This window comes from Apis mellifera, linkage group LG14, assembly GCF_003254395.2.
Source record: "Apis mellifera strain DH4 linkage group LG14, Amel_HAv3.1, whole genome shotgun sequence".
NCBI classification, from domain to species: domain Eukaryota; kingdom Metazoa; phylum Arthropoda; class Insecta; order Hymenoptera; family Apidae; genus Apis; species Apis mellifera.
In genome coordinates, this window is record NC_037651.1 from 3,948,382 (window position 1) to 3,971,524 (window position 23,143).

Consider the following 23,143-nt stretch of genomic DNA (forward strand, 5'->3'; position numbering starts at 1 on the left):
ATTATTTCGCGGGCGCGTAAAGTAGCATGGTTTTGCAACGTGGACGCGCTGAATCCTTACGATCTTGCACGAGCGATAGTCTTCACTCGATTCGGTAGAGGTCGGTTAATCTGCAGCGACTCCAGCGCTCGAAAGAGGTTCAGTCGCTTCGCGCGCCTCGTGCCGTTGTGTTGCATCTGTTCTCTAACGATTGTCGATCGTGAAAAACGGATTGTTTCGTGTGTTAATCATTGTTTGAAAGTCAGTTTTTTACGTGTCGATATTCTACAACAGTTTACGAATAACGTGATATATATTTTTTTAAGTGTTCGTTCTTTTTTTCCCGAATTTTTCCAAGTTTCGTTTTGAAAGTTTCCGGCTCGGCCCACTGGCTGAGGTAAGTACCAAAAGCGCGCGTTTTTAACGCATTTTTAAATTTGATATTGCGTTTTTAGAATATTTCGAAAGATTATTATTTTTATAATGTTATTATAAATATTTTTATGATAGTCTCGTGATAGATTATTGTTTTATAATATTATTGAATTCGATTGATGAAGAATAATTATTAATTTGATGCCATTTTCGAAAGTGACAATAATACATGATTAATAGATGAGTCATTTTTCTCTTATTACTGAATCTAGTAATGAATCGACAAATAAGATTCTGGGATTTGGCTATCGGGCAATCTTAATCTTGCGAAAATATCGTTTTCTAATGACGTATAAAAGAATTTTACTTTAAATTAGCGATATGTCGTACATAAAAATTTTACGATCAATTTACTTTAATAGATGTCGCGTTTGGTCGAAGTTGTTTAATACATAGATGTCGCAATACAAATATAGAATCTCCATGAAAATGTAGAAAAATTGCTCGAAAATATTGAAACAATATTTTTCTATTTTGATTCGAATGAAAATAACACGATTTTCGATCACAATGCTTCGTTTTTAGTAACAGATATATATATATATATATATTCGTCTCTCGTATTAAACTCTATATTATAGTCTAAATACGAATACAATTTTTCATGATATGACCAGGCCGGCCGTGAATTATTTGTCATTTTGTACGAACATAAATTCTGTTTTGGAGCTGACGTTTGGTACCGTTCAATATGCGTTCGGTCAGTTAGTTTTCTTCTCGCTCCAATAATTTGGGGGTATGCGACGTGTTTTCAGAGATAAAAAAAATAGAACAGACCTTTTTGCGAACTCAGTGATAAACGGTTTTTAGTGTGACGTAGCATTGCTGCTTACAATTTAAAAAAAAAAGGAAAATAGTGTAGAATAGTGCAGAAAATAAATGTCGAAAAAAAAGAAAGTAGAAAGGATTAAATGATCAATGATATTTTTTCTGTCTTTTCCAAAAAAAAGAAAAAATTTAAACAATTAAAATTAAACAAATTTCTAAATTTTTATCTACATTAAAATCTATTTTAATCTATTTATTTTTATTTAATTTCTTTTTAATTTTATTTTATTTTTTTTTTTTTTAATATTATTGAAATTTTGGAAACAATATAATTCTGATTATTCTAATATTAATTAAATAGTGTTATTTTTATATTTTTATATTTAAAATCTAAAACCTCGATTTGTATTAAATAGTAAGGAATGGAAAGATGAAAATAATTATCAATTATAATTTTTTATTTTATTTAATTTTATTTAATATATTTTTTTATTTTATGCAATCGAATATTAATGATAGAATAAGATTTCTTTTCGAGAATTAATACTACTATTTATAGTCGTTCTATCATTTATATATTGCTTTAAAAATTCAAAATGACGAATGAGAATCATAACGAGGAAAATATTCGTCGAATGTTAATCACTTAAATCTCCCATTTAGACGATGTTTCGAAAAGTTGGATCAATTTTCCCTATTGCAAAAGTAAATGTTTAGTTTTCATCTTTCTTCGCGCTCCATAAAAAAAGTACACACGTAAGTTGAGGGAGGATGATTGATAATAGTGGATGAAACGAAACACCCAAGTAAATTTCTCACGTGGTGCAAACTTTTCGTGTTTTCTGTTAATCGAAAAGTACTTTTTATTGAGCAAAAATCAAAACTGAATTTCATCTGAAGCCAATTCGAGTATTTTCACAGTATTAGCGTAGGATTAAAATGATTATATTATAATATTCGTTATAATTAAATAAATAATTCAATCGAGGAAAATGTTATTCGCGTGTCAAATGATAAATGAAAGAAAGTAAAGGATTGTATATCGAATATATCGGTGAAGATAAGGAAAAATTAATTGAGGATATTAAATAACCGATAATCGATGCTCGAGGCTATTGGTAAAAATATTATATCGTTTTCATCGATTCGATAGAAAAATTAAATTGCCGATTTTAATGATTAGTTATCGGGCGTGAATAATATCGATTTCTGATGAAATTAAGATCGATTATTAAAAAAGAAACGAAATAGAGATTAGATAAAAACGAAGATATTAATCTTGTTTTTCGAATTCGTATGATTCATGAAATTGTAAAATATTTTGAAATTATTACTTGACATTGATTTAAAGATACGATTATTCTATATTAAATGTTAGAAGAAAGGCATACGAAACGTTAGAAAAAGAAAAAATAAAAGGTCTTAGATCGTATTTCCATTTTAGGAAAAAGAATCAAAAATCAATATCAATTAACATAATATTTATTTTAATTTTTATTATAATATTAATAACATAAATTAACACAAAGAATTTCTCATTATTAAAAAGGGAAACAGGAAAGAGGTTGTCATTAACTCTCTATCCTTACTTTTTTAATTTCTAATTTTGTATACACCGCGAGAAACGCAATTTAATTAAAGAGAATATTCCGCAAGCGTTCTTCTTGAAAATCGCAGAAGGGAGATTCGAAGTCCAGTTACGAGAAAACGTCGCCAAGTATTTTTTGAACCTCGAGAATGCTGGTGCAGCCCAGCAGTAAGATGGCACGTTATTAACGTAGCATTCGAGGGAGACCATGGGAGATTCTTTTTTCTATTTAAAAAACGTCTTTTGAAGACGGTTTCCCCCTCTTCGCCTCTTCTTTTTTCGATTATGCAAATAAACCGTGAATATTACTACGCTCCACTGTAAATAGAGTCGTTTTAAACTGATGACGTTCTAACCGGGAAATCACCGCGCATAAGATCCCCCTTTGAATTGATCGCTTTCAAAACCGTGTATCCCTTGTCGTTAAACTTCCGGTTCGTGAAACCACCACGTGCTACCTTGCTCCCTTTATTTCGTACAAAGAATTTTCACCCAATTGCCAATTTATGAACCTCGTCGACACGCTTAAAAGCCGGATTTTCTCTTATTTTTTTCGGGATACGCAATATACAGGGTGTTTCAAAAATATTGATTGAATTTAGAGTAGAAGTTTTATATAATGACTTTTATATACTTTTATTTTTCAACGAAACGTTTATTATTATTATTATTGTAATTTAAAATTCATTCGCATATAATTTTTATGAAAACATTGAAACATATTTCTCTTCTTCTTTAAAACAAAAATTTTGACGAGCTTCCGGTTAATTCATATCGGTTATTAAAACTCGTACTACGAACTTTTCTTCGCCTCGAAATTTTATACCAAATTTTCATTCAACCTCGTAGAAACATTTTGTTAGAAACGTCTTCGACGAATCCCTTGCTAACGTTAATTAAGCCACATTCTCACAACGTGGCAAAGTAACCCCGTTTCCACGTTCGCCCCCCTCCCTCCCCAAAGAAGTTTGGCGAATAAATTTCCATCCCGTGAAACTTCAAAAAAGAAAAAAAAAAAACAACGATTCGCGCTAGGCCAGAGAAAATGAAAACTTATGGCCAAGAGGAAGTTCTGCTTCCTAAAACCGGAAACTTGTTCTTGGTCGTTCCGTCAACGAGTGTAGAAGTACATCAAAATAAAATTATTCCCTTATTATTCTTTTCATCCTCACCTCACTGCTGTAAATACACCCTCGCACTTAACTCGGCCCTTAAAATATAAATTTTAAACTTTCGTTCAACTTCCCCCTTCATCGTATTTATGTTCTGTTCTCCTCCTCGAAGAATTCCCCCTCTCTGGAAGATTTTTTTCCCCGGTGGCCGATTGAAAGAGGTCGATTTGTTCGGGGAGGAGAGGGGAGGGGTAAACAGGATCGAATAGAACTAACTATTGGAGAGGATGATACTTCTACGGACAATTCTTGCTGACAATTAGGGAAGTTTCAATTAGCGGAAAGAAAGTGAAGAGTCCGGGGACGATAATGCGATAGGAAAAGGGGTCGCTTTTGTTTTAAAAGTGGCATGCTCGCGTCGAATGGCCGATCAGGGACCGATAATCGAGGCCATTTCATCCCTTGTCCCTTGTAATTAGCATTCTGTTTTCGATCTGGTTAATATATATATATACGAGGGAGAGGAGAGAGGGAAAAAGAGAAGGAAAGAAGAAACGGATGAACTTATATTCGAAGAAAAGAAACGAGTATAATTCACGTACTTAACTCCAGCCGAGGAGAAAATTTATGTAGCACTCGGACACGATTATTCCGGTGGAAAAGTTGTTGAACGAGGAAAATTCCGTGAATATTGCGCTTACGACCCCATAATGTATAATGCAATTTCTTTGTTTATAATCAGCGCTTTCCACCTTTTTCCCTCTGTGTCTTCAAGATCTTTGCACGCTCTTTTGAAAAAGTGTAATATAACAACGTATTATTTTATATTAAATGAGAGGGAAATTGTTTTTAATGTAAATGTTTTTTTTTTCAATGAATGTAAATTTTATAATCGATCGAATGATGATCAATCAAGACAAAAAGAGAATTGTAGAATAATATGATTATTTTGGAATATTTTTATAATATAATCTTTTTGGGATATAATTCTATAAAATTTATTTTCTTCTGTTAAGTATACGAATTTCTCTTTGAAATGAGAACCACTAGTTTAAACCTCCCTTTTCCCTCTGACGTATTTTTAGAAAGAAACAAGGGAGGGTGAAAAGAAACAATCCTGTTATCCCGCGTTAATTTCGATCGATGGCATTGAAAGTAAATAATCGAATATCTCCCCAGATGATCGGTCTGTCGATGCTTCTTTCTCATAGTAGACGTTGCATCCGCACAAAGAGAAAAAAAAAGAAAAAGGTAAAGAACAATTTCCATCCAAGTCGCATTCGTTCTCATCTCGCGGCCATTTTATCCATCCGTGATCGTAATTTCCTTCCTTAATCAGCGGCGAATATTCGTTCTCATTGCACGGGCTGTTTTATCGCCTGGAGATCGTAATTTCCCCTTGCTCTTGCCCCTGCCTTCTTTCTAATCGACGAATAATAAGAAGGGAAATTGATCGATGCTGCTCGTTCTTTTTTTTTTTTTCCACTTCCTTTTGTCCTCCACTTTTGTCCCCCACTCTGAATTTCGTTATTTATTAAGTCTGGAATTTAATTCGATGCCTTTGCACCGTTTATAATTCCGATTTAAACGGTTTTGTAATTACTTACATTCGGCGAGATAAAGGAAACCGTATCTTTGCCATCGGATTCGATCCGATTTTCGAGCCATCGATGCAAATTGATTCGTGAGAGTGATGAGAGTGGTAATCGTCGAAGGTAATATTTCAAAGGATAAAATTTATTAAATCTATAATTTCGTTCGATCCTTTTTGCATCATTTATAACTCTGATTTAAACATTTTTATCGTTATACGTTTGATGAGATATATGAGAGGAGTACCATTTATATTACGACTTATTTCGATTCTCTAAAAGTGATGTATTATATTGAAGATAATGGTAAATATTCGAGAGAATGAAAATTGTTGGTTTGATTTCTTTTTTTTTAAAAAAAAAAAATAACTTTATTTGGAAAACTTTATTTTCCTTTTTACATCGATTATTTATTAGTTTGTTCATTTACACAGAGTGTTGATTATATTTGTGGAACAATTCTCGTGAGTCAAGTTTTAAGTAAATATTGCTTATACATTTATGGGAATTGAAAATCTATAGAATCTACACGATATATAAAAATCGAAACGAAAGCGGATTAAATGAAGTTAGTTATTTTATCTTTGTATATAATGCAAATTTTAATAGCACTTGACAAACAAATATATCAACTTTTAACCTTTAAAAATCTTCAAAAATATTTTATAAATATATCGATATCCCGTACAGATCGATATCGCGATTCTTATCATCGGATAAAGATTAAAATTATTATCAACTTTCACTTTTCAATATACGTTTCGAATGTAAACCCGTGTAAAATTTCGTTCAATCGCGTGTACACGTAGATTTTTCGTAAGGGTTTACCGTCGAATAAAAAATTCAATAAAAATTCGAACGACAGGTGCATTATCGTACCCCCTCGAATCGATCGAAAATAGAGCGCGATGGAATTTATTCGATTCCCCGGTTCGATGGTCTCCGATGACGTTTGTTTTTCAGCGCATGACTCGTTTCAATGAGTTTAATGAGCATCCACAGGGGTGGACACGATCTCGGGGACAAAAAGATTCGAAAGGAGTATTAATCGAAAATATTTTTCCTGTTTTAAGCCGATACCGGAGCACTGGACACGGATCAGTTGTGAATTTATTTCATACGTTCGTGGGTATAAATCAAATTTCGTTTGCTGTTATGCTCGCCGTTAAAATCACCAGTTTTTTTTTTCTTTTTTCCTTTTTTTTTTACCTAGATATCATATCGCGTTCCGCTCGTTGGCGGAAAATCTGCATTCGCGGTGGGAACAAAAATTTATAAGCCGGAGTGTATAAGCCGTTGGAAAGTTATCCTAGATCGTATTTAGAGAAAACTAGTTTAGAAACTTCGACGTTCGTTTCCATTTTTAATCATATCTTCAAGATTACGCGTATATATATACAAAGATAAAATCATTATACACTTATTTTTAGCGAGAGATTTATTTCCTATTTTCAATAAATGAACAACAATATATATGTATATATATATAGGAGGAAGAGATTTTAATTAAGTTTTACGTTAAGATTCTTATTTTATAATCTAACTCCAACAGTGTACAGCTCGTGTTAAATTAAATTTACTTGGGACAAAATTTTTTCTGAATTAATATTTTCCGCGTCTCAGTGAAACTTTTCAATTTTAGTCTTTCTCCCCGTCTCACTCGTATCGCCAATATCTCTCACTTTTTTTTTCGAACAAGTGTGTATTTATATTCGCGAGCAGAAGGAAACAGAGAAAGACAACAGCAACAGACATATTCTTGCCGCAGTTTGAATTTCAGAGATTCACAATTAACTGGAAATTTCACGGGAAAGATACGAGGGAGATATACATACATATATATTCCATTTTTGAATATCTTTCATAATTTTTCGGAACACGAGATTCGTTCGTTAACAAAACGAGAGAAAGGGGGAAGAAGACGAAAGAAATAAACGACACGTGTAACGTTCGAACGAAAAGTAGAAATAATTCAGATCGTAATTGGCCGCGTATCTGAAATTAACTCGAAACAGTTTCATTTCCATGGAGCTGTTCGGCGGTATAATTGAAATAGCTACTCGCGCAACGGGGGGCTTGAGATAATGCGTAATCCTAATTAAAAGCTTTCGCGGAACTTTACAACGCTCGCCACTTAACGTTCAGTTTCTTCGTTTCATCGCGGCACAATGCCAGGGAAAATGCATACACGGGTGCGGTGGCCGGTGTACGACGGAAAAGCGTTGCTGTACGAACTGCTGTACGAAGAGCAAAAATATTTGCGCGAAGAAAATAAGCGCGCGGAAAACTTCTTTTCCGGTTAACGACCACGAATTGTTCCACTCCGAGTTTGGAACACTGCGAAACTTTGCACCTAGCCTCCTCCTAGTTTTACGGCCATTCGGCCGAATTAACGCCGCAACTAATTATTCTTGCATTCCACCGCTTCCATTATTACCACTCCTCCGTTTTTCCTTTTTCTTTCTCGCTTTGCGCTCAATGATTTTTCGTATCTCATAATTTTCCACGTTTTTGAATCATTAACCTTTTAGATTTCTTTCCAATTAATCCCCGCTATTTCGGAATGTATTATTCCATTAAGTTTTAAATCAATCGTCGACAATTAGATTAATCAGTCGTATCTGTGATGTTATAATTCCTTTGTATTTCTCTGTAAATCGCAACAAATCGATTCAAAAGCGATTATATCGTGTGCGTATTTCACGTACGAGGAACGTACGAAATTCCCAAGACTCTGGTATTGAACGCCACGAGCGTAATAAACAAATGTCAATCGGCAAATGCGCACTTTGATCAGAAATTTTCGAGAGTTAATTCGAACCGATTTCATACGTGGATAATAACTCGATAAATCAAGCATAATTGTCACGTATCGTACATTTTCCCCGCCCCCGAGTTTCCATTTCACACATTTCACCATCACCTTCCTTCACGGCCCGATAATGGCCGTCCCTTTTTCTTTCCCTCCCCCGATTCCACCCTCCCCTCCCGTCGATATTGAAACAACCGAACAATAAACAACGATTCCGCGACGAGAATCGCGAGAATAACTTTATTGTTTTTAACAACTCTTTGTTGCAATTCACCCTCCTCTGTTGTCGTTTCCACTTCCCTTTTCGAGTGTTATTTTCCTCGATTTCCCTCCCGTTTCTTCCCTTCCCGAGCCCCGCGAGATTTACTCGCCACGCTTTTTCATCCCGCGGAGCGAAATGATAATGCACCCTTTAAATGAAACCACGTTATCGATCCTTATTCGAGTACAGAGAGACAAGGCATTGACTGCGGTCGACAACATTCTTTTGTCCCGCATATCACCCAACTTTTCCTCTCGTGAAACCGTTTCCTTCCTTCCCCCTCCTCCCTCTCTTCCCTCCTCCCCCCCGTGCACAGACAATGCCAGAACTTTGTAATTTATTACACGCGCGTCGAGTTTGATTTTTCCATTTTTTCATTTTTCTTTCTTTCTTTCTTTCTTTTTTTTTTTTTATGTTTTTTGCCTTTGTCTATTTATCGACAAGGGAAACTTCAAAGTTTGAAGTTTCAAATTGCGGCACGCAGTTGCTTTTTTCAGACTTGTAATCGTTAGACGTTTCGGATAAGTTTAACTGTGAAAGGGAAAAAGAAATATATATATATATTTTATAAGTATCAAGTATTAAGTTTCGTGTGAGATTCGATTGATTGGAAAAGAGAAAGAAGAATTTAATCTTTACAATTTAATAAAATTTTCGAACAACGAGGAAAGTTTAAACAACTTAATCCAACAATAATTCAACGCACGAATCTACTCCTCCTCTATTCCACCCTTATTTCCACGTGTAGGAAGAATTATCCTAATTACCCGTAGCAAGAAGACAAAGAATAATCCAAAGCACGAAAAATCTGGCCCATTGTCGAGCCCTCCACCCTTCCCATAATCGGCGATCGATCGATATTATATCGAAGGTGAACCTCGCGAACCCCGATTGAACGAATACGCCCACGATTGCACAGGTGCTTGCAGACGGCGGCGTGTGATCGTGCGCACACGCGGCCATGTACGTTACTGCCTGCAGGATATCAGGACCGTTTTATAACTGTTACGACAGAAGAGGCAGGACGACATTCCAACGTCGGCCCGATTTGAATGCGACCTCACGAACAAATCCCGATAATTCTCCGCCTGGCGCACCTTTCACATTTTTTTCCTCCGCCATTCTTCTCTCTCTCTCTCCCTCCCTTCCACCTTTTTCTCTCTCGCTCCGATCCAACATTTACTCGATAAAAAGTCACCGGTCATCGGTGACTTTCTTTAATTTTATTTCATCCTCTTGTTTTCCTTTTTTTCTCTCTCTTCTTTCCCTTCTCCCTTCCCACTTTCTGTACATTTTCCACGGCACCTTGACGGAGAAGCAAAGGGGGGGAAGGGTGGGGCTCTGCAAAAGAACCACTGCCAGATCAGGAATTTGTCCTGAATTCCAGCAGCTACTTCCAGCCTTTCTCACGGGGAAAAAAAAAAGAAGCGTTTTATCTTGCTTCTCCCGCGGAAAGTATCACCGGGGCGGGCACGGAAATCGGTTTTCCCCGCTGCGAAATTTATTGGACATCCCTCTTCCCTCATCCTCCAGGACCTTAGGCAAATTGGTATCGGTATTTATTAACGTGGCCATGCGTCTTCTTGGGCGGGAGATTCGACGGGATTCTTTCCCGAAATGTTTAACTCCCTAAAATCCGGGGATTCTTTTTCTATTGTGTGATCGTACGCGTGTCCCTTCCGGATGCTTTCGATATTATGGATATTTTCAATTTTATTTAAAAGATATAATTGTCGAATAAAACGCGAATATATTGGTAATTTTATTCGTAACGAAGAATTTATGACGAGGAAATTTCTCTGCGATATTTATTAATATTAATATTATCACAATATTTTAATCTCTTGACTTCTTTCGAATGCTTTGGTCGCGGATTAATTTTTTTTATTTTCTCGAGTTTCCAATCCGGTTCTATATCTCATTTTTATAGTTTCTAGTTTTCTAGATTATACGAAAGTGTTAAATAATAGTCTAATTTGATTAGCATGTGAATTATATAATAAATTCAGTATCCAAGTATCACTTAAATGAGAGAATAAATCAAAGTTTGTTCATAATTTCTTCTAAACGCGATTAAAATTGTATAAACGTGATATCTTTCCTCGACATAAATTAGAACTATTACGTATATGCGATACGTAATGGTGTAAACTTCGACGCATAATTTTTCATATTTTTCTTTCTTTCTTTTTCCCCTCTGCGCTAAGTTTTAAATATTGAACTTTCCGCGGATATCCTTCGAATTCATCCGATGTATAATTAATTTCGGAACAAATGGATTATTCCCCGTGCCTCGTTTTCGACTCGCCGTTGGATTTCCCGACATTTTATTTTGTATCCTTCAATCAACGGGAAACAGTTTTCTCTTCTCGTTCGTTAATTTGCCGCGTTATGCCGCTCTCTATGCGTACCTGTCGAAAAATTCATGCAAACAATCCAGCCAGTTTCGAGAACGTTTTTCGAACGATTCCCGCTAATTTCATTTTTCCGCCCAAGTTTTTTCCCCGAGTCCCCCATTCAATCCCCTTTCCAACACGTTCTACGCCCCCGCGTAACTCAACTCGTCCGTGAAAATTTCGATTTTTCTCCCCAAGTTTGCGATCTTCCCCTCGTTCACGCGCGCTTCTCGATTATTTTACAGGTGTATATGATACCACGATGGAAATCGTGTACTCCCTTCTATTTTGGACGATGCTCCAATGATTTAATTACCAGATTCGAATTATTTTAAACGATGTTCTTTATCGATTGCTTATATTTCAAATTTAATCGGAGAATTTCGAATGAAGGATTCGAGAGAGCGGTGATGAGATGCTTAATATTTGGGATTTATATAGGATTTAAAGTTTTATTTTAGATTAATCGTGAAACAGAGATTTTTGACACGTATTTTTTTTTGATCTGAATAAGAAATTAATCGATTCTATCAAATTTAAAAATAAAAGGATATGAAAGCTTGGAACGAAAATTTTTAGTGACAAATTTGGATTTTATATATCATCATAGAATGATGATTCAGTGGATTGATAAATGGCATGTTTTTTTGGACGTCGCGGATATAAATACAAGGATTATCGTAATTGGAATTGTTGTTTATCTAACGATATGCGTTATACAAGAGAAATTTCACGCAAACATGCATTCCCTTTATTTTTTTTTTTAATAATAAATTCCGCAAATAATAGATTGAAAAAATAGTTTTATTTTACAATTATATACACTTCGAAAATTATTCGTACTAATTCGAATATACTTTAATATTATAGCAGGGTAAAATTGATTCCCAACCCCCTTTTACATCGGCGGTAGAGATATCTCACGGCGCAATGTCGTTCATGCAACGCTATGAACGAGATATCTCACGACTCGATGCTCCGCTTTGGACGAGATATCTCGCGTGTTTAATTTACGATATAACATGCATAAACAAGTGAATGTTGTTTTTGTGTAAAACGGAAAGCTAAACAAAATTTTTTTCTTTTTTTTCTCCCTCGAAATACGCGATATAAGTCGTTAACCCTTGTTCCGTTGTTTGAGGAATGATTTTCTTTTTTCTTTTCTTTTTTTTTTATGGGCGAATCTATGGACGATATATGCTTTAATAAAAAAGACACACGTGCGATATCTCGTCTGGAGCGTGGTATGAATGACATTGCGTCACGAGATACGTCCGTCCATAGATGCGAGAGGTTTGAAAAAAATAAAAGAAATATATATAGCTGTCGATCATTCTCCGATGTTCGAAAAATTCTTTAATTTCTTAGAATCGTACTTAACACGTAGCAAAGATAATTTGATGTATTAATCAAAATATTATATACTTATCGCGATATAGTTTTTTTTTCAATTGAACATACTCGATGAAAAGAATTCGTTTTAACATTAACCACGTACGATAAGTGATGATTAAATTATCGCAGCGAATAAATCTAATTATGGATATTATTAATTTGCCCAATTTAATAAGATTCTTCGATTATTATTATTAACCGGTCAAAACGATCCGGTTTATTTACGAGCGTATCGCGCGTAGGAAAACGTTCTCACACACAGGTGCACGCTGCTCACGACCAACAGGTTTACATTCTATAAATGCCGCAGGAATTACAAGCCCATGGAATGTAAAGGATACAGATGCGGTTGATGTCATTTCGATTCTACGACGCGCAGAAATTCCTCGTATTGTCCCCCACGATCTCCACGCCGTTTCTACGTGTGTATATTATGTATATATACCTGAAGCAGCGGCCATAGTTGCATAATTCCTTTCACTCGTTCCAATTAAGTCATAAAACTAGCGAATTTCTATGGATTTCAAACACGCGAAATCCATTCGATATTTCTTTCTTTTCCATTCGCCCTCAGGCATTCCAATTTTCATTCTCAACACTCGATTGCAAATCATTCGCGCATTATTAATAAATTATGTAGCACGAAAATGAATAGAGACGTGTCTCCCTCTCTGTTTTCAAAAATATTTGAAAACGTGTGGATCTGATAGGATTTTAAACTTTTTAAAGGAATCTTTATCTTCACGAAAGTTTCGAGAAATCGTAGATTTATTCGTTTCGCGAATACAAATCGTGTATATTGGTGTAAATTTGTGTAATAGGAGGATTAAATTCATATTTGTAGGAGTTTTTTTGAAAAATGCAATTTTCAAAATTTCAATAATTACAAGTTTTTGTAACCGATTCGATTGGAAAGATCAATGGAATTAATCCTCGATTGGCCAATAAACCGTGAAAGAATGCATTTCCGCCGCAGCCGGTCTATCGGGCGGCGGGATAAAAATGGCCGAGGACTGAAGCAGTAAAAGGACAGTAACGTTTGATTCATTCATTTCCATAAAATTACACGCTCGAATCCGCACGGCCACCGCACGAACGGTTAATTCGTTTTCGAGCAGCTGTTCGTCACGATAGGTTAGAGGCTTTTGCCACCATTTCCAAGCTTCGTATTTCGCTGTTGCATTCTTGCTGCCGACTATTCGAGGGAGAGAGAGAGAGAGAGAGATCGGTTATTTAACATTATGAAAGAGAAATTCATCAAGAAAGGCGGGGAATGTTTCTGGAAAAGTGAGAGCAGACCGTTGATTCGAGAAGATACAGGTTGTCGACCGCTTCGATAAAATAATATAAATGTAAATATATATTTTCTCGTCAACTTTTCGACGTAATTTGCGAAAAAGAATGAAAGTTAAATGCGGTTCGTGTATATTTGGAAATTATATTTTTCTTTTTAAAACGTTCGATGTAAAATGCGTCAAGTTGATTTAGAAGAATTTAAATTTCGTGGAATTATTTGGTAGAGAGAAAGCAATTTTATTAAAAAATGATTGTTAAAAATTATTTTGATAATCTAAATATTTATTATTTTACGTTTGGAATTTAAATATTTGCAGAACGTTTACAAACATCGAGTATAATATTCTTATTCCGACAAGTTAATTTCTTTTTCTAATTTGATTACAAAATCTATATTTACGAGAGATAATAACGATATAAAATTTATTCTCCATGATTTGAATTTCGATTTTTCTCCTTCCTACCCTATCAATATGCGGACAATCCTCGAATAACAGGATTAACTGGTTCCATAGTATAAAAAAACCGTGTTAGAATTCGTACAAATGTTCTGTTCCGCGTTTATTATCGAAATTCGCGTTATTCGATACCGCAGATTTGTAAGTAAACTAGGTGTTCGATTGCAAATATTTGTTTCACAAAAATACACGAAACAGCAATTTCATCTTCGTAAAAATCCAAAATAATTATATTAGACGCACAACGATAGTGAATTGCTCTTTCCTTCTCTCTCATATTATCCCAGAATATATCTGAAAAAAAGTTTGGATTAAGTTTGTTGAAAATCTTGGACCGTTAAAGTGGAGGGATATACGATAGACGTTCGATTTTCTCCTAGTGACGCGTGACTTTGTTGCATTCTGGTTAATCGATAAGCAAACTTCAATCCTCTCTGCTTGAAAACTTGTTCAATTTCTTAGATTCTATTCCGTATCCGCTTATATCTCCAATTTCCGTTCCGTAAGGATCCACGATTTAAATGCGGACAACAATGTTGGTGGATTTATGGGACTGGCTAACTATAAAGCTGCAAAGATTCATTGCTTGGTCGTAAATCTTTAGTTTTTCTTTTTTTTTTCTCTCTCCTCTTTTTGAAACTTAGCTTAATTGATTCACGAATGTATCGATAAATTTTGTGGTAATGTTTAATGGATTGTATTATCTTTATTTATTTATTATTTAATCCGAATATCGTATTAATGATTGGAAAGAATAATAATAAATGTGTGTGTATATATATATATATTATTAATTAATAATTTGTAAATTAATTTGTAATTATATTAATACTAATTAAATTATTATAATGATCATTAGAAATCAATTTACAGAATTGCTATTTTATAATTAATTATCTATTGGGCTACTAAATACAAAATTCGTTAACTTTGATTATTGAAATTTATTGTTTGCACAAAATCACACTTGTTATTTATGAATGAATATCAGTGTGTATAATGAATGCAAAATAATTAATAATGTTTTTTGTTTTTTGAAATTGGAAGAGAAGGATAAAAAAATATTTTAAATTGTACTGTAACTCGTTCATTTTCAATTTTCAAGAATGTTAATAATAATAATAAAAATTACGAGGAAACGAAACGAAAGACAAAAAGGAGAAGATTGTATAAATTTTTTAATATAAAATACAATTTCGTTCGTTCAATTATCCTTTCCATAATTAATCCTGAAAATCGAGGAATTTTATTAATTTTCAAGAAATGAAACGATCGAATGAAATCACGGTATTAATTATATTTTAATGCCGAATTATCCGATTGTATAATACAAAATTTATAGGGAGGGATCCTTCCCTCAGAGATCAGTTCCGAAGTGAAATATTTCAAGTTTATCGATACCCTCCTCGTACGAGGAAAAATATCAGGCGAACGAATGTATCGAATGAAATTCCCAAAGTTTGTAGCATGCGTGGAACAAGCCTAGCACATGTGATTAGAGAGATTAAAGGGAAACATTTTATCGTAAACGTTTCGAGAGAATTTAATTCACCTGAAAGCTTTTAGGGGGTATCGTCACATTTGGAAAGTTACTGTAAAATTCACTTTGCAGTAACGTGGAATCATGCGATTGCGATATATTTTCAAACAGGACGATTGAGTTTCTCTGCTTTCATCGTATTTAATATAAATAACTTTTATTTTTTTTTTCTTCTTGATATCAGATTTTACGAAAAACACGTATATAGATAGAATAGAATCAATATATCGATATTTTATTTTAATTAATCCGTTTACTTTATTATAATATCTTTATCATTTGATTAATTGATCGTATCCATAATATTTCAGAATTAAGGTATTAGTATATCTAATACCAATATGATAGTACACGATTGTGATATGTATTCAACGATGTTGTATCTTTGTATATTCAGATAATGAGATGATTTGAAGTTCAATAGATCTAGTTAAGTCTATCGTGATATATTCAATTTTATGATAAATATAATAAATTTTATTTTTGTAGAAAATTCGAGTCAGTTTTGAATTAATCGAAATTTGTTTATAAAAAAATATTGAAACTACATAAAATTATTATGATAATTTAAAAATATCCTTTATATATTTAATAGTTTCAATATTTTTCATAAATATATTAATTAACATTAAATCGATATTTCAAAATTTGGAATAGAGAGGAAACAAATTAAAAGAAATATACTTTAATTAACATCTTGACAAAGATAGAAGAGATTAGTTTAATAAACTCGAAGCTGTAGAGGTAGAAATAGCTGGTTGCAATATGTTTCCTTCACGCCCTACTAAGTCAAGCTTTTTAACTAATCGATCCATTCTTTCCCGCCATCATAATTCACAACGTCGATGCGAAAAATTAATCGCTGTGCAGCCGCAATACTCTTTCAATATTACGATATCGCAGTTAACTTCTTCTCCAACGCATCGATAAATTATTGTAAAATAAGAAGAGAAAGGAGGTTTCCCCAAACCTTGCCTCAGAACCGAAATAATTACAAAAGATTCGAGATCGACCTGTTCTCCTATCTTTTATGCTTTGATCTTTATATTTCACCGTTCATCCAGAAATCTTTTCTTTTTTTCGCGTGACAATGTTTCGAGAACAAAAAGTAGGGCAGAGTCAAAAAAATTATTCGTTTCTAAAATATGATATTTAACTTAAATAAGAAACGTGTGTTTATCTATTTATATTGTTCAAGTAACATCTACATACTGCGTTAAGTGGCCAATTTTCAAGATAGAAAAAGTAGGAAAACATAGTGTTTAATTCTTAGAATAATCTTATCAAATATATTTATTTTCAATGATCCCTCTCATGGCCGATAGATGATAAAAGATATCCAACGATTAACTTGTAAGATAAAATGCAGAATATCAGAATTCTAAGCTCCAAGGACGCAAAAGAAATCATCTATTCCGCTCGAGATAGAAATAAAAAAAAAAGGAATCCATATCTAATCTCGATTCTCTCGATCGAGAAGAAAGAAACGAGGAGAAAAAAAGGAAAGAAACGATTAAATCTTCTCAATTCACGGCATGGCCGTGTCGTGCTTTCACGATTTCTCGATCTGCTGGGACTGCTCTCGAATCAGGTTGAAAACCTGAGCGAGTGACTCTCGATCGACGATCCGTGACACTTTAAGCGTGCGCTTATGTGGACACACGCTTGGCCACACGCTCCGTGTCGAGAAACAAAACGGCCAAGTTATGCCGCTTTTTCCGCCCCGATCTCCCTCCACTTGTTTACGTACACGCGCAGACACGTATATACCGGGTGTCCTTGCGGGATGAAAGTACCCTGGAAAACGTGACCTCTCCTTCCAGCTGTGAGTAATGCTAGCCGCAGCTAGTTAGATTGTAGGCTAAGCCCGAGCATGCTTTCTCGAATGGAAAAGTTTACAGATTTCTGCGATGGATTGTTCAAGTGCAAATTTCAGATATTCTTTTCCTTTTCTCCTCTCGAAAATCATTGCTCGATCGATCAAATTATTGAATTAATATTCGTAGAATCATTCATCTAATAATCCTAGCGACTGATAATTCGTAAAATTGTTTTTAAGCGTAATAAAATAATTTCTCTTTTATCCATCGAAACGACAACAACGACGAAAAAATTGGATATATTAATTATTCTTCTCGAAATAAAGTGATCTTTCTTTTTTAAAAAAAGATTCGAGTTGTTATTCGCTGGTGGAAAGGAACGAGGTTCGCGACAGGAGAAGGTGGCACGATCGTTTTCATTAAGCACGCAGTTAGGAGATGCTGAGGAGAGTTTCCTTGCGAGTTATCGCGCGATGAGAATTTTAATGCTTCAACATTAACATAAAAGCAACGTTGTTGAACCGACCGTTCAAGATTTTGTAAATTGTTATTCTAAATGCGCCCGTTACTCGTGAATTATTGCACCTGAGGCCACCACCACCACCAGCCACTCTCAACCACCCAGGCCCAGAAGATAATTCGTTCAATTTCGTTGCCCGTAAACGAAACTTCGACCGGCGAGATAGCAGTTAAATTCACTTAGCGCTGTATCAGCATGATGCATTAGCATGCTTGCCAACTGTTTCGACTTTGTTAAGCCTCTTTATATTAATTTGAATACAGAGGATCTTGTTGAATACCAGGTATCCAGGACTCGCTGCGTTAATAATTTACAGATTTTCGCGAATTTGCATAATGCTCTAAACCTACTCTAACGAAAAAATTAAATTCAAATTTCTACTCGAGACATCATTTGTTCGACTGTCGCGATACCCGAGAGCCAAATCCATTATTTCATTCTCATTTCTTTAAAACTCGAAGATCCTGAAATTGTGATTTTTATTAGAAAGAATAAGGGAAAAAGAATAAATCGTGTATAAATAAATTGATCAATTCTATCGAGTTGAAAAGAAGAAAATATAATAAAATGGATTTTATTTGTAAATATACAACATGTATAAATAATAAAACAAGTGATATATAAATCTGGCTATCATATATTTGAAAATATACTAAATTATATTATTAAATATATTAAAATTGAAATTCGACGATAAAAATATAAAGAAAGGAAGTCATCTAGATTAAAAATTATTATTTTTTTAGTTCGTTTTTCGCAATATTCACCAATATTTCTCAATTTCTTTAATACATCCTATCCCTACAACCAGTATCGCAAACTCCCCTCCTCAATTCCATTCCGCGCGAGGTATTAACACGTATAATAACATCCATATTTAACCTAATGAAGCAAACATCAGTTCGGTATAGCAGAACGCTTGGATAAATTCGAACATTCGGCATTATGTTCGACCCCCTATTACAATCCGATAGTTTCATCCAGCCTGAAACTATCATCCCTTCCGCCAATTTCCAATTTCAAGAGTGCAAAGCACGAGTTGAAGAATCGAATTTAAAGTATTCCCTCCTCTCCTTCTTCGGATTTCGCAACTTCGATAACGATCAATGAACGCTCGAGGCGCGCGATCAAGACGAATCATTCCGTTAATTTTGTTTCTTTTCTTCTTTTTCTTCTCTTTATTATTATATATTTTTCATTCTCTTCTTTTTCCACCCCCCTTTCTTTCTTTTTTTCTTTTTATTCCAGGTCCGGCCGAGAGACGAATTAGGAGGGAATTTATCGGTTTCCGATCCCGAACGATCGACTTCGCGAAAGTGGAACGGCTACGTGAGATCCGGTTTTCGGAAGGACGAAAAAATATGAGCATCTCGTGAAGTCGGTTAAAGTGCAGCTTTCAGACATCGAAGGAGTATTACCATGGAGACCGAAGAACTCACTAGACTCGTAGATGAGATCTACAAGGTAAGGGCCAATCTAGTAGATAGATCTACTACGATCGATCTACGACGATGTTATTAATCATTATTTAAATTGGTTTCGCTATGTGGAAAAATGGAATTGGTGTAGAAATTGACAGGGAAAAGGGGAAAGTTCTCTGTTACACTTTCGATAAAATTAATCGGTCGAGCGATGTTGCGGTTAATTAATTGCATAATTAGGCGATAGTGTCGGCGATTTTATATTCCGCGGAAAAAGCGATGGAATTTGATAAAAGAGATGAAGAGTAGAGGGAAAAGATGGTCAGGTGAATGGAACGAGGATGATGGTCTGTAATTAATGGCTGTTTATAATGTGGAACGGTTGATTTCTCTCAAGGTATGCGGGATCGTAAATGTGAATTCTTAATTTCAAACTCTTGATGTCTGTTTTGTTTTGGGAATATATAATTTCCACGTCTTTTTTTTCTTTTTAATAATTAGTTAATAATAACTTAGAAAATAGAAAAACTTAATAATTTCCTATAAAATAAATTCGTTCAACGAAGCAATAGTAAAAATCTATCAATATTTATACATAAATTGACTGATAAAAATTCTTTATTCGATTCCACTTTCCCTAATTTCCAAACCAACACGAATCGTTTCGTTAGCTGCGTGATGAGATCACAGAGGGATTTCCACCCTTCGTTCAACGAATTTTCCATCAAGCCTTGTCACCCACCACCGCCGTGTAAACACACCAAGATATCTCGATTATTTGGTCGGTACACGTGATGTAATGAAAAATGGATTTTCTCTTATGTATACGCTCGTGTGAAATTCGCGACATTATCCGCCTCTTCTTAACCGTTTGCCAAGTTTTTCTCTCGGGTCTATACATCACGTGATAAGGTGCTATCTCATTGTCCAGGGATGCCTCGTACGTGATAAAATTGTGCTACGTGAAAGTTTACCATGGATATTGAATTTAGAAAACTGCGGCGCGCCATCTGGAACGTTTTTCGCGAATATTACTTATCCTATGCTGTAATAGCGTGCTATTTTTCCCTTTCCCCGTGATCCTAGTTTTTCGCGTGTCTTGTTCCTCCATCTCCCTCTTTCTATCCTCTGCCCAAAGAAAATTGATATCAATCTGCGCTATTGGAAATCATTTTCATTTATTTTCCTTCTCGAACGTCTCAACGTTTGAAAAATTTCACACGGATGGAAATATGTACTTTTTCTTCTTTGTTAATATTAGGTATATTAATATCGTAACTGATTAAAAATTGTTTTAAATTCTTTTTTTCTCGATAATTATTTGAAATAGATATAGATGAGAGTATTGAAAAAATTGTATAAATACTATTTTAGTTTATAAAAAATTATTGCTAAAAAAAAGGAGGATATTTCAATCTTTGAGAAAGCTATAAAATTGACAAATAGATTTATTTAGTAGACAATCAACAGGTACGATGAACTATGATCTATAGATGAAAGATCGTAAACCTCGCGCCATATCGAGACAATGAAGACAATTTCGAAGTCTGTAATATCTACTAGGAATCATAGGTGTAGCGATTGATAAATGGCCAGGTCATTCAACCCTCTCGATTCTAACGGTACACGTGTGTCCTATATAGCTATAAAAAATTGCCAACGCAATACAACAACTTGCTAGCAAAATATACACGCCTTGGGAATGGAATTTAAAGATTAAGAAAAAAATGTTTAATCTTTATGGTGTGATTGGAATACTTTCGAGGATAATTATTTATTGAAACTGAAACATTCAATTCATAATGGAAAAGAAATATATGTCGTACTTCGAAATGGAATAGTTTTTAAAATGTATAGAATTTTAAAGTCGATTATTATTGGAAATAGAAAGTATATTCGATAGAAAATGTATGCGATAGATGGAACATTTTTGAAAAAGTGGTCACGTTGTTGGATAGTTTGTATAAATAATTTACAAAATGCATGGAATATTGAACTAATTATTTGGAATAAAAAGTATTCAAAATTAAAATATTCATTCGATAGAAAAAAGAAAAGAGAAGAAAAGAAAATGAAACGTATGAGTTTTTAAAAATTCTTCTTTCGAACATTCAACAGTTATAGTGTAACCCTTTAAAAAAAGGTAGAAACAAGTTTTAAAACTCTCGTAGAGAATTCAATTCAATTTTTGATAGCTTGGAACACAAAATTTAAAATTCAGATTGCTCAATTCCCAATATATATATATACATAAAACAAAGAAAATAGTCAAATAATTTTCCAAATTAAATTACCAGAAATATAATAACCGATCAATTGGAAAACATTTAACCTAATAAATATTCCTTGAACAAATATATTTCTTTAAACAAACGGAAATAAAAATAAAAATAAAAGAAGAGAACGCGAAAAATCCGCAACACACGAAGAAACATGGACGATGTTCCCTTCCCAGGTAAAAGGAATTTCACGGAAAATTGATCGGCAACAAGCCTCGACTTTCTCTACCCGCGGAACCATAACCATCATCCTCCCATCTACAGAAATCCTCTCACACCTCTCATCCGTACATCTGTACAAAAGTTCCATCCAGTGTCGCGGGAAACCCTGTTCCGGTTAATCCATCCGGTTTATCCCTCCACTTATCCGACTGTCTGCCTCGAAAACGTGCGTTTACGCGGAAATCCTTAGACAACGTTTCCCGCGGAATTTCCCGATAATTAGGTGTCGCCTTGGAAAATTATCCGTCGCGAATACAAGCATGGCGGCGGGCCATGGATCGCGTGGAGTGGAGTGGAGGAAGGCAATGGGAGGAGGCAGAGAAAGAGAGAGTGAGAAAGAGAGGTGGAGAGGGATTCGTCGGATGGCGTTCACGGAAGCGAGAATGATTAGGCGGAAGGTAATCTTATTAGTCGTTCGGCAGTCAAGCTTTCCTTTAAACCCTGACGCCCTTCTCTTCATCTTTGTCGCGATCCTTCGCGCCACGGAGCCCGGCATCCCCCTATTATCCCCCATAGACGAGCCTCCTTCCGCGTACTAACGATGTTTCGTAAGGAAAATCGAAATAGTCAACGCATCTCCTTCTTCGACGTTCGATTTTTAAGAATTTGGATTTTATTATACGCGATTTTTGTTAATTGGAAATGAATATGTACAATAATTTCAATCGATCAATTTCGATCGAATTTATTTTATACTTCGATATTAATTAAGTTAATATTTAACTCGTCTGTTTTATAAAAAAATATCGAAGTAATAGCGTGGTATCTATTAATATTTGCCAAACTTTTAACTTTCACGAGTAAATATAGCAAATATTCCGTCCAGAAATGGAATACCTATCATCCTTTCCAAACAACAATTCGAAAGCTACGATTTCAACAGGGGAGGGGGGGAAAAAAATGTATTCCAAACACATGGGAAAAGTGATCGGATAGATATAGATCGCAATTTTTTTTTTTTTTCCAAACAAATTGCGAAGTATCGAATTGTTGTCGGCGTTGCAATTAAAACCTCGTATTCAAATATCGAAATGCATTTAGAGATGAGTTGAGCTATTGAAAACTGTTAACAACTCATCATTCGAATCGATGCAAAAAAAAGGAAAAAAAAGGAAAGAAAAAAATACTCACACGCAACTCTTCCCATCGTTTATCTCTTTATCCCAACGAAAAACTTTTTCGCGCAATTTATGCAACTGAAAATTACCCTTAAACTGCTCGAACAATCTCGCAAAGTTTCCCTCCTAA

The 23,143-nt window shown here is 34.6% G+C and overlaps 1 protein-coding gene across 2 annotated transcripts in view; it reads left to right on the forward strand.

Moving 5' to 3' along the window:
- The first annotated feature begins 114 nt into the window (after window positions 1-114).
- The window catches only part of LOC410480 (trichohyalin), a 175,217-nt gene continuing 152,188 nt past the window's right edge, over window positions 115-23,143 (forward strand). For both annotated transcript variants that reach the window (XM_006560177.3, XM_016916230.2), the window contains exons 1-2: window positions 115-376; window positions 19,222-19,437. In XM_006560177.3, the coding sequence (XP_006560240.1) occupies window positions 19,393-19,437 (45 nt within the window). In that variant the 5' untranslated portion in view covers window positions 115-376; window positions 19,222-19,392. The remainder of the gene's footprint in view (window positions 377-19,221; window positions 19,438-23,143) is intronic.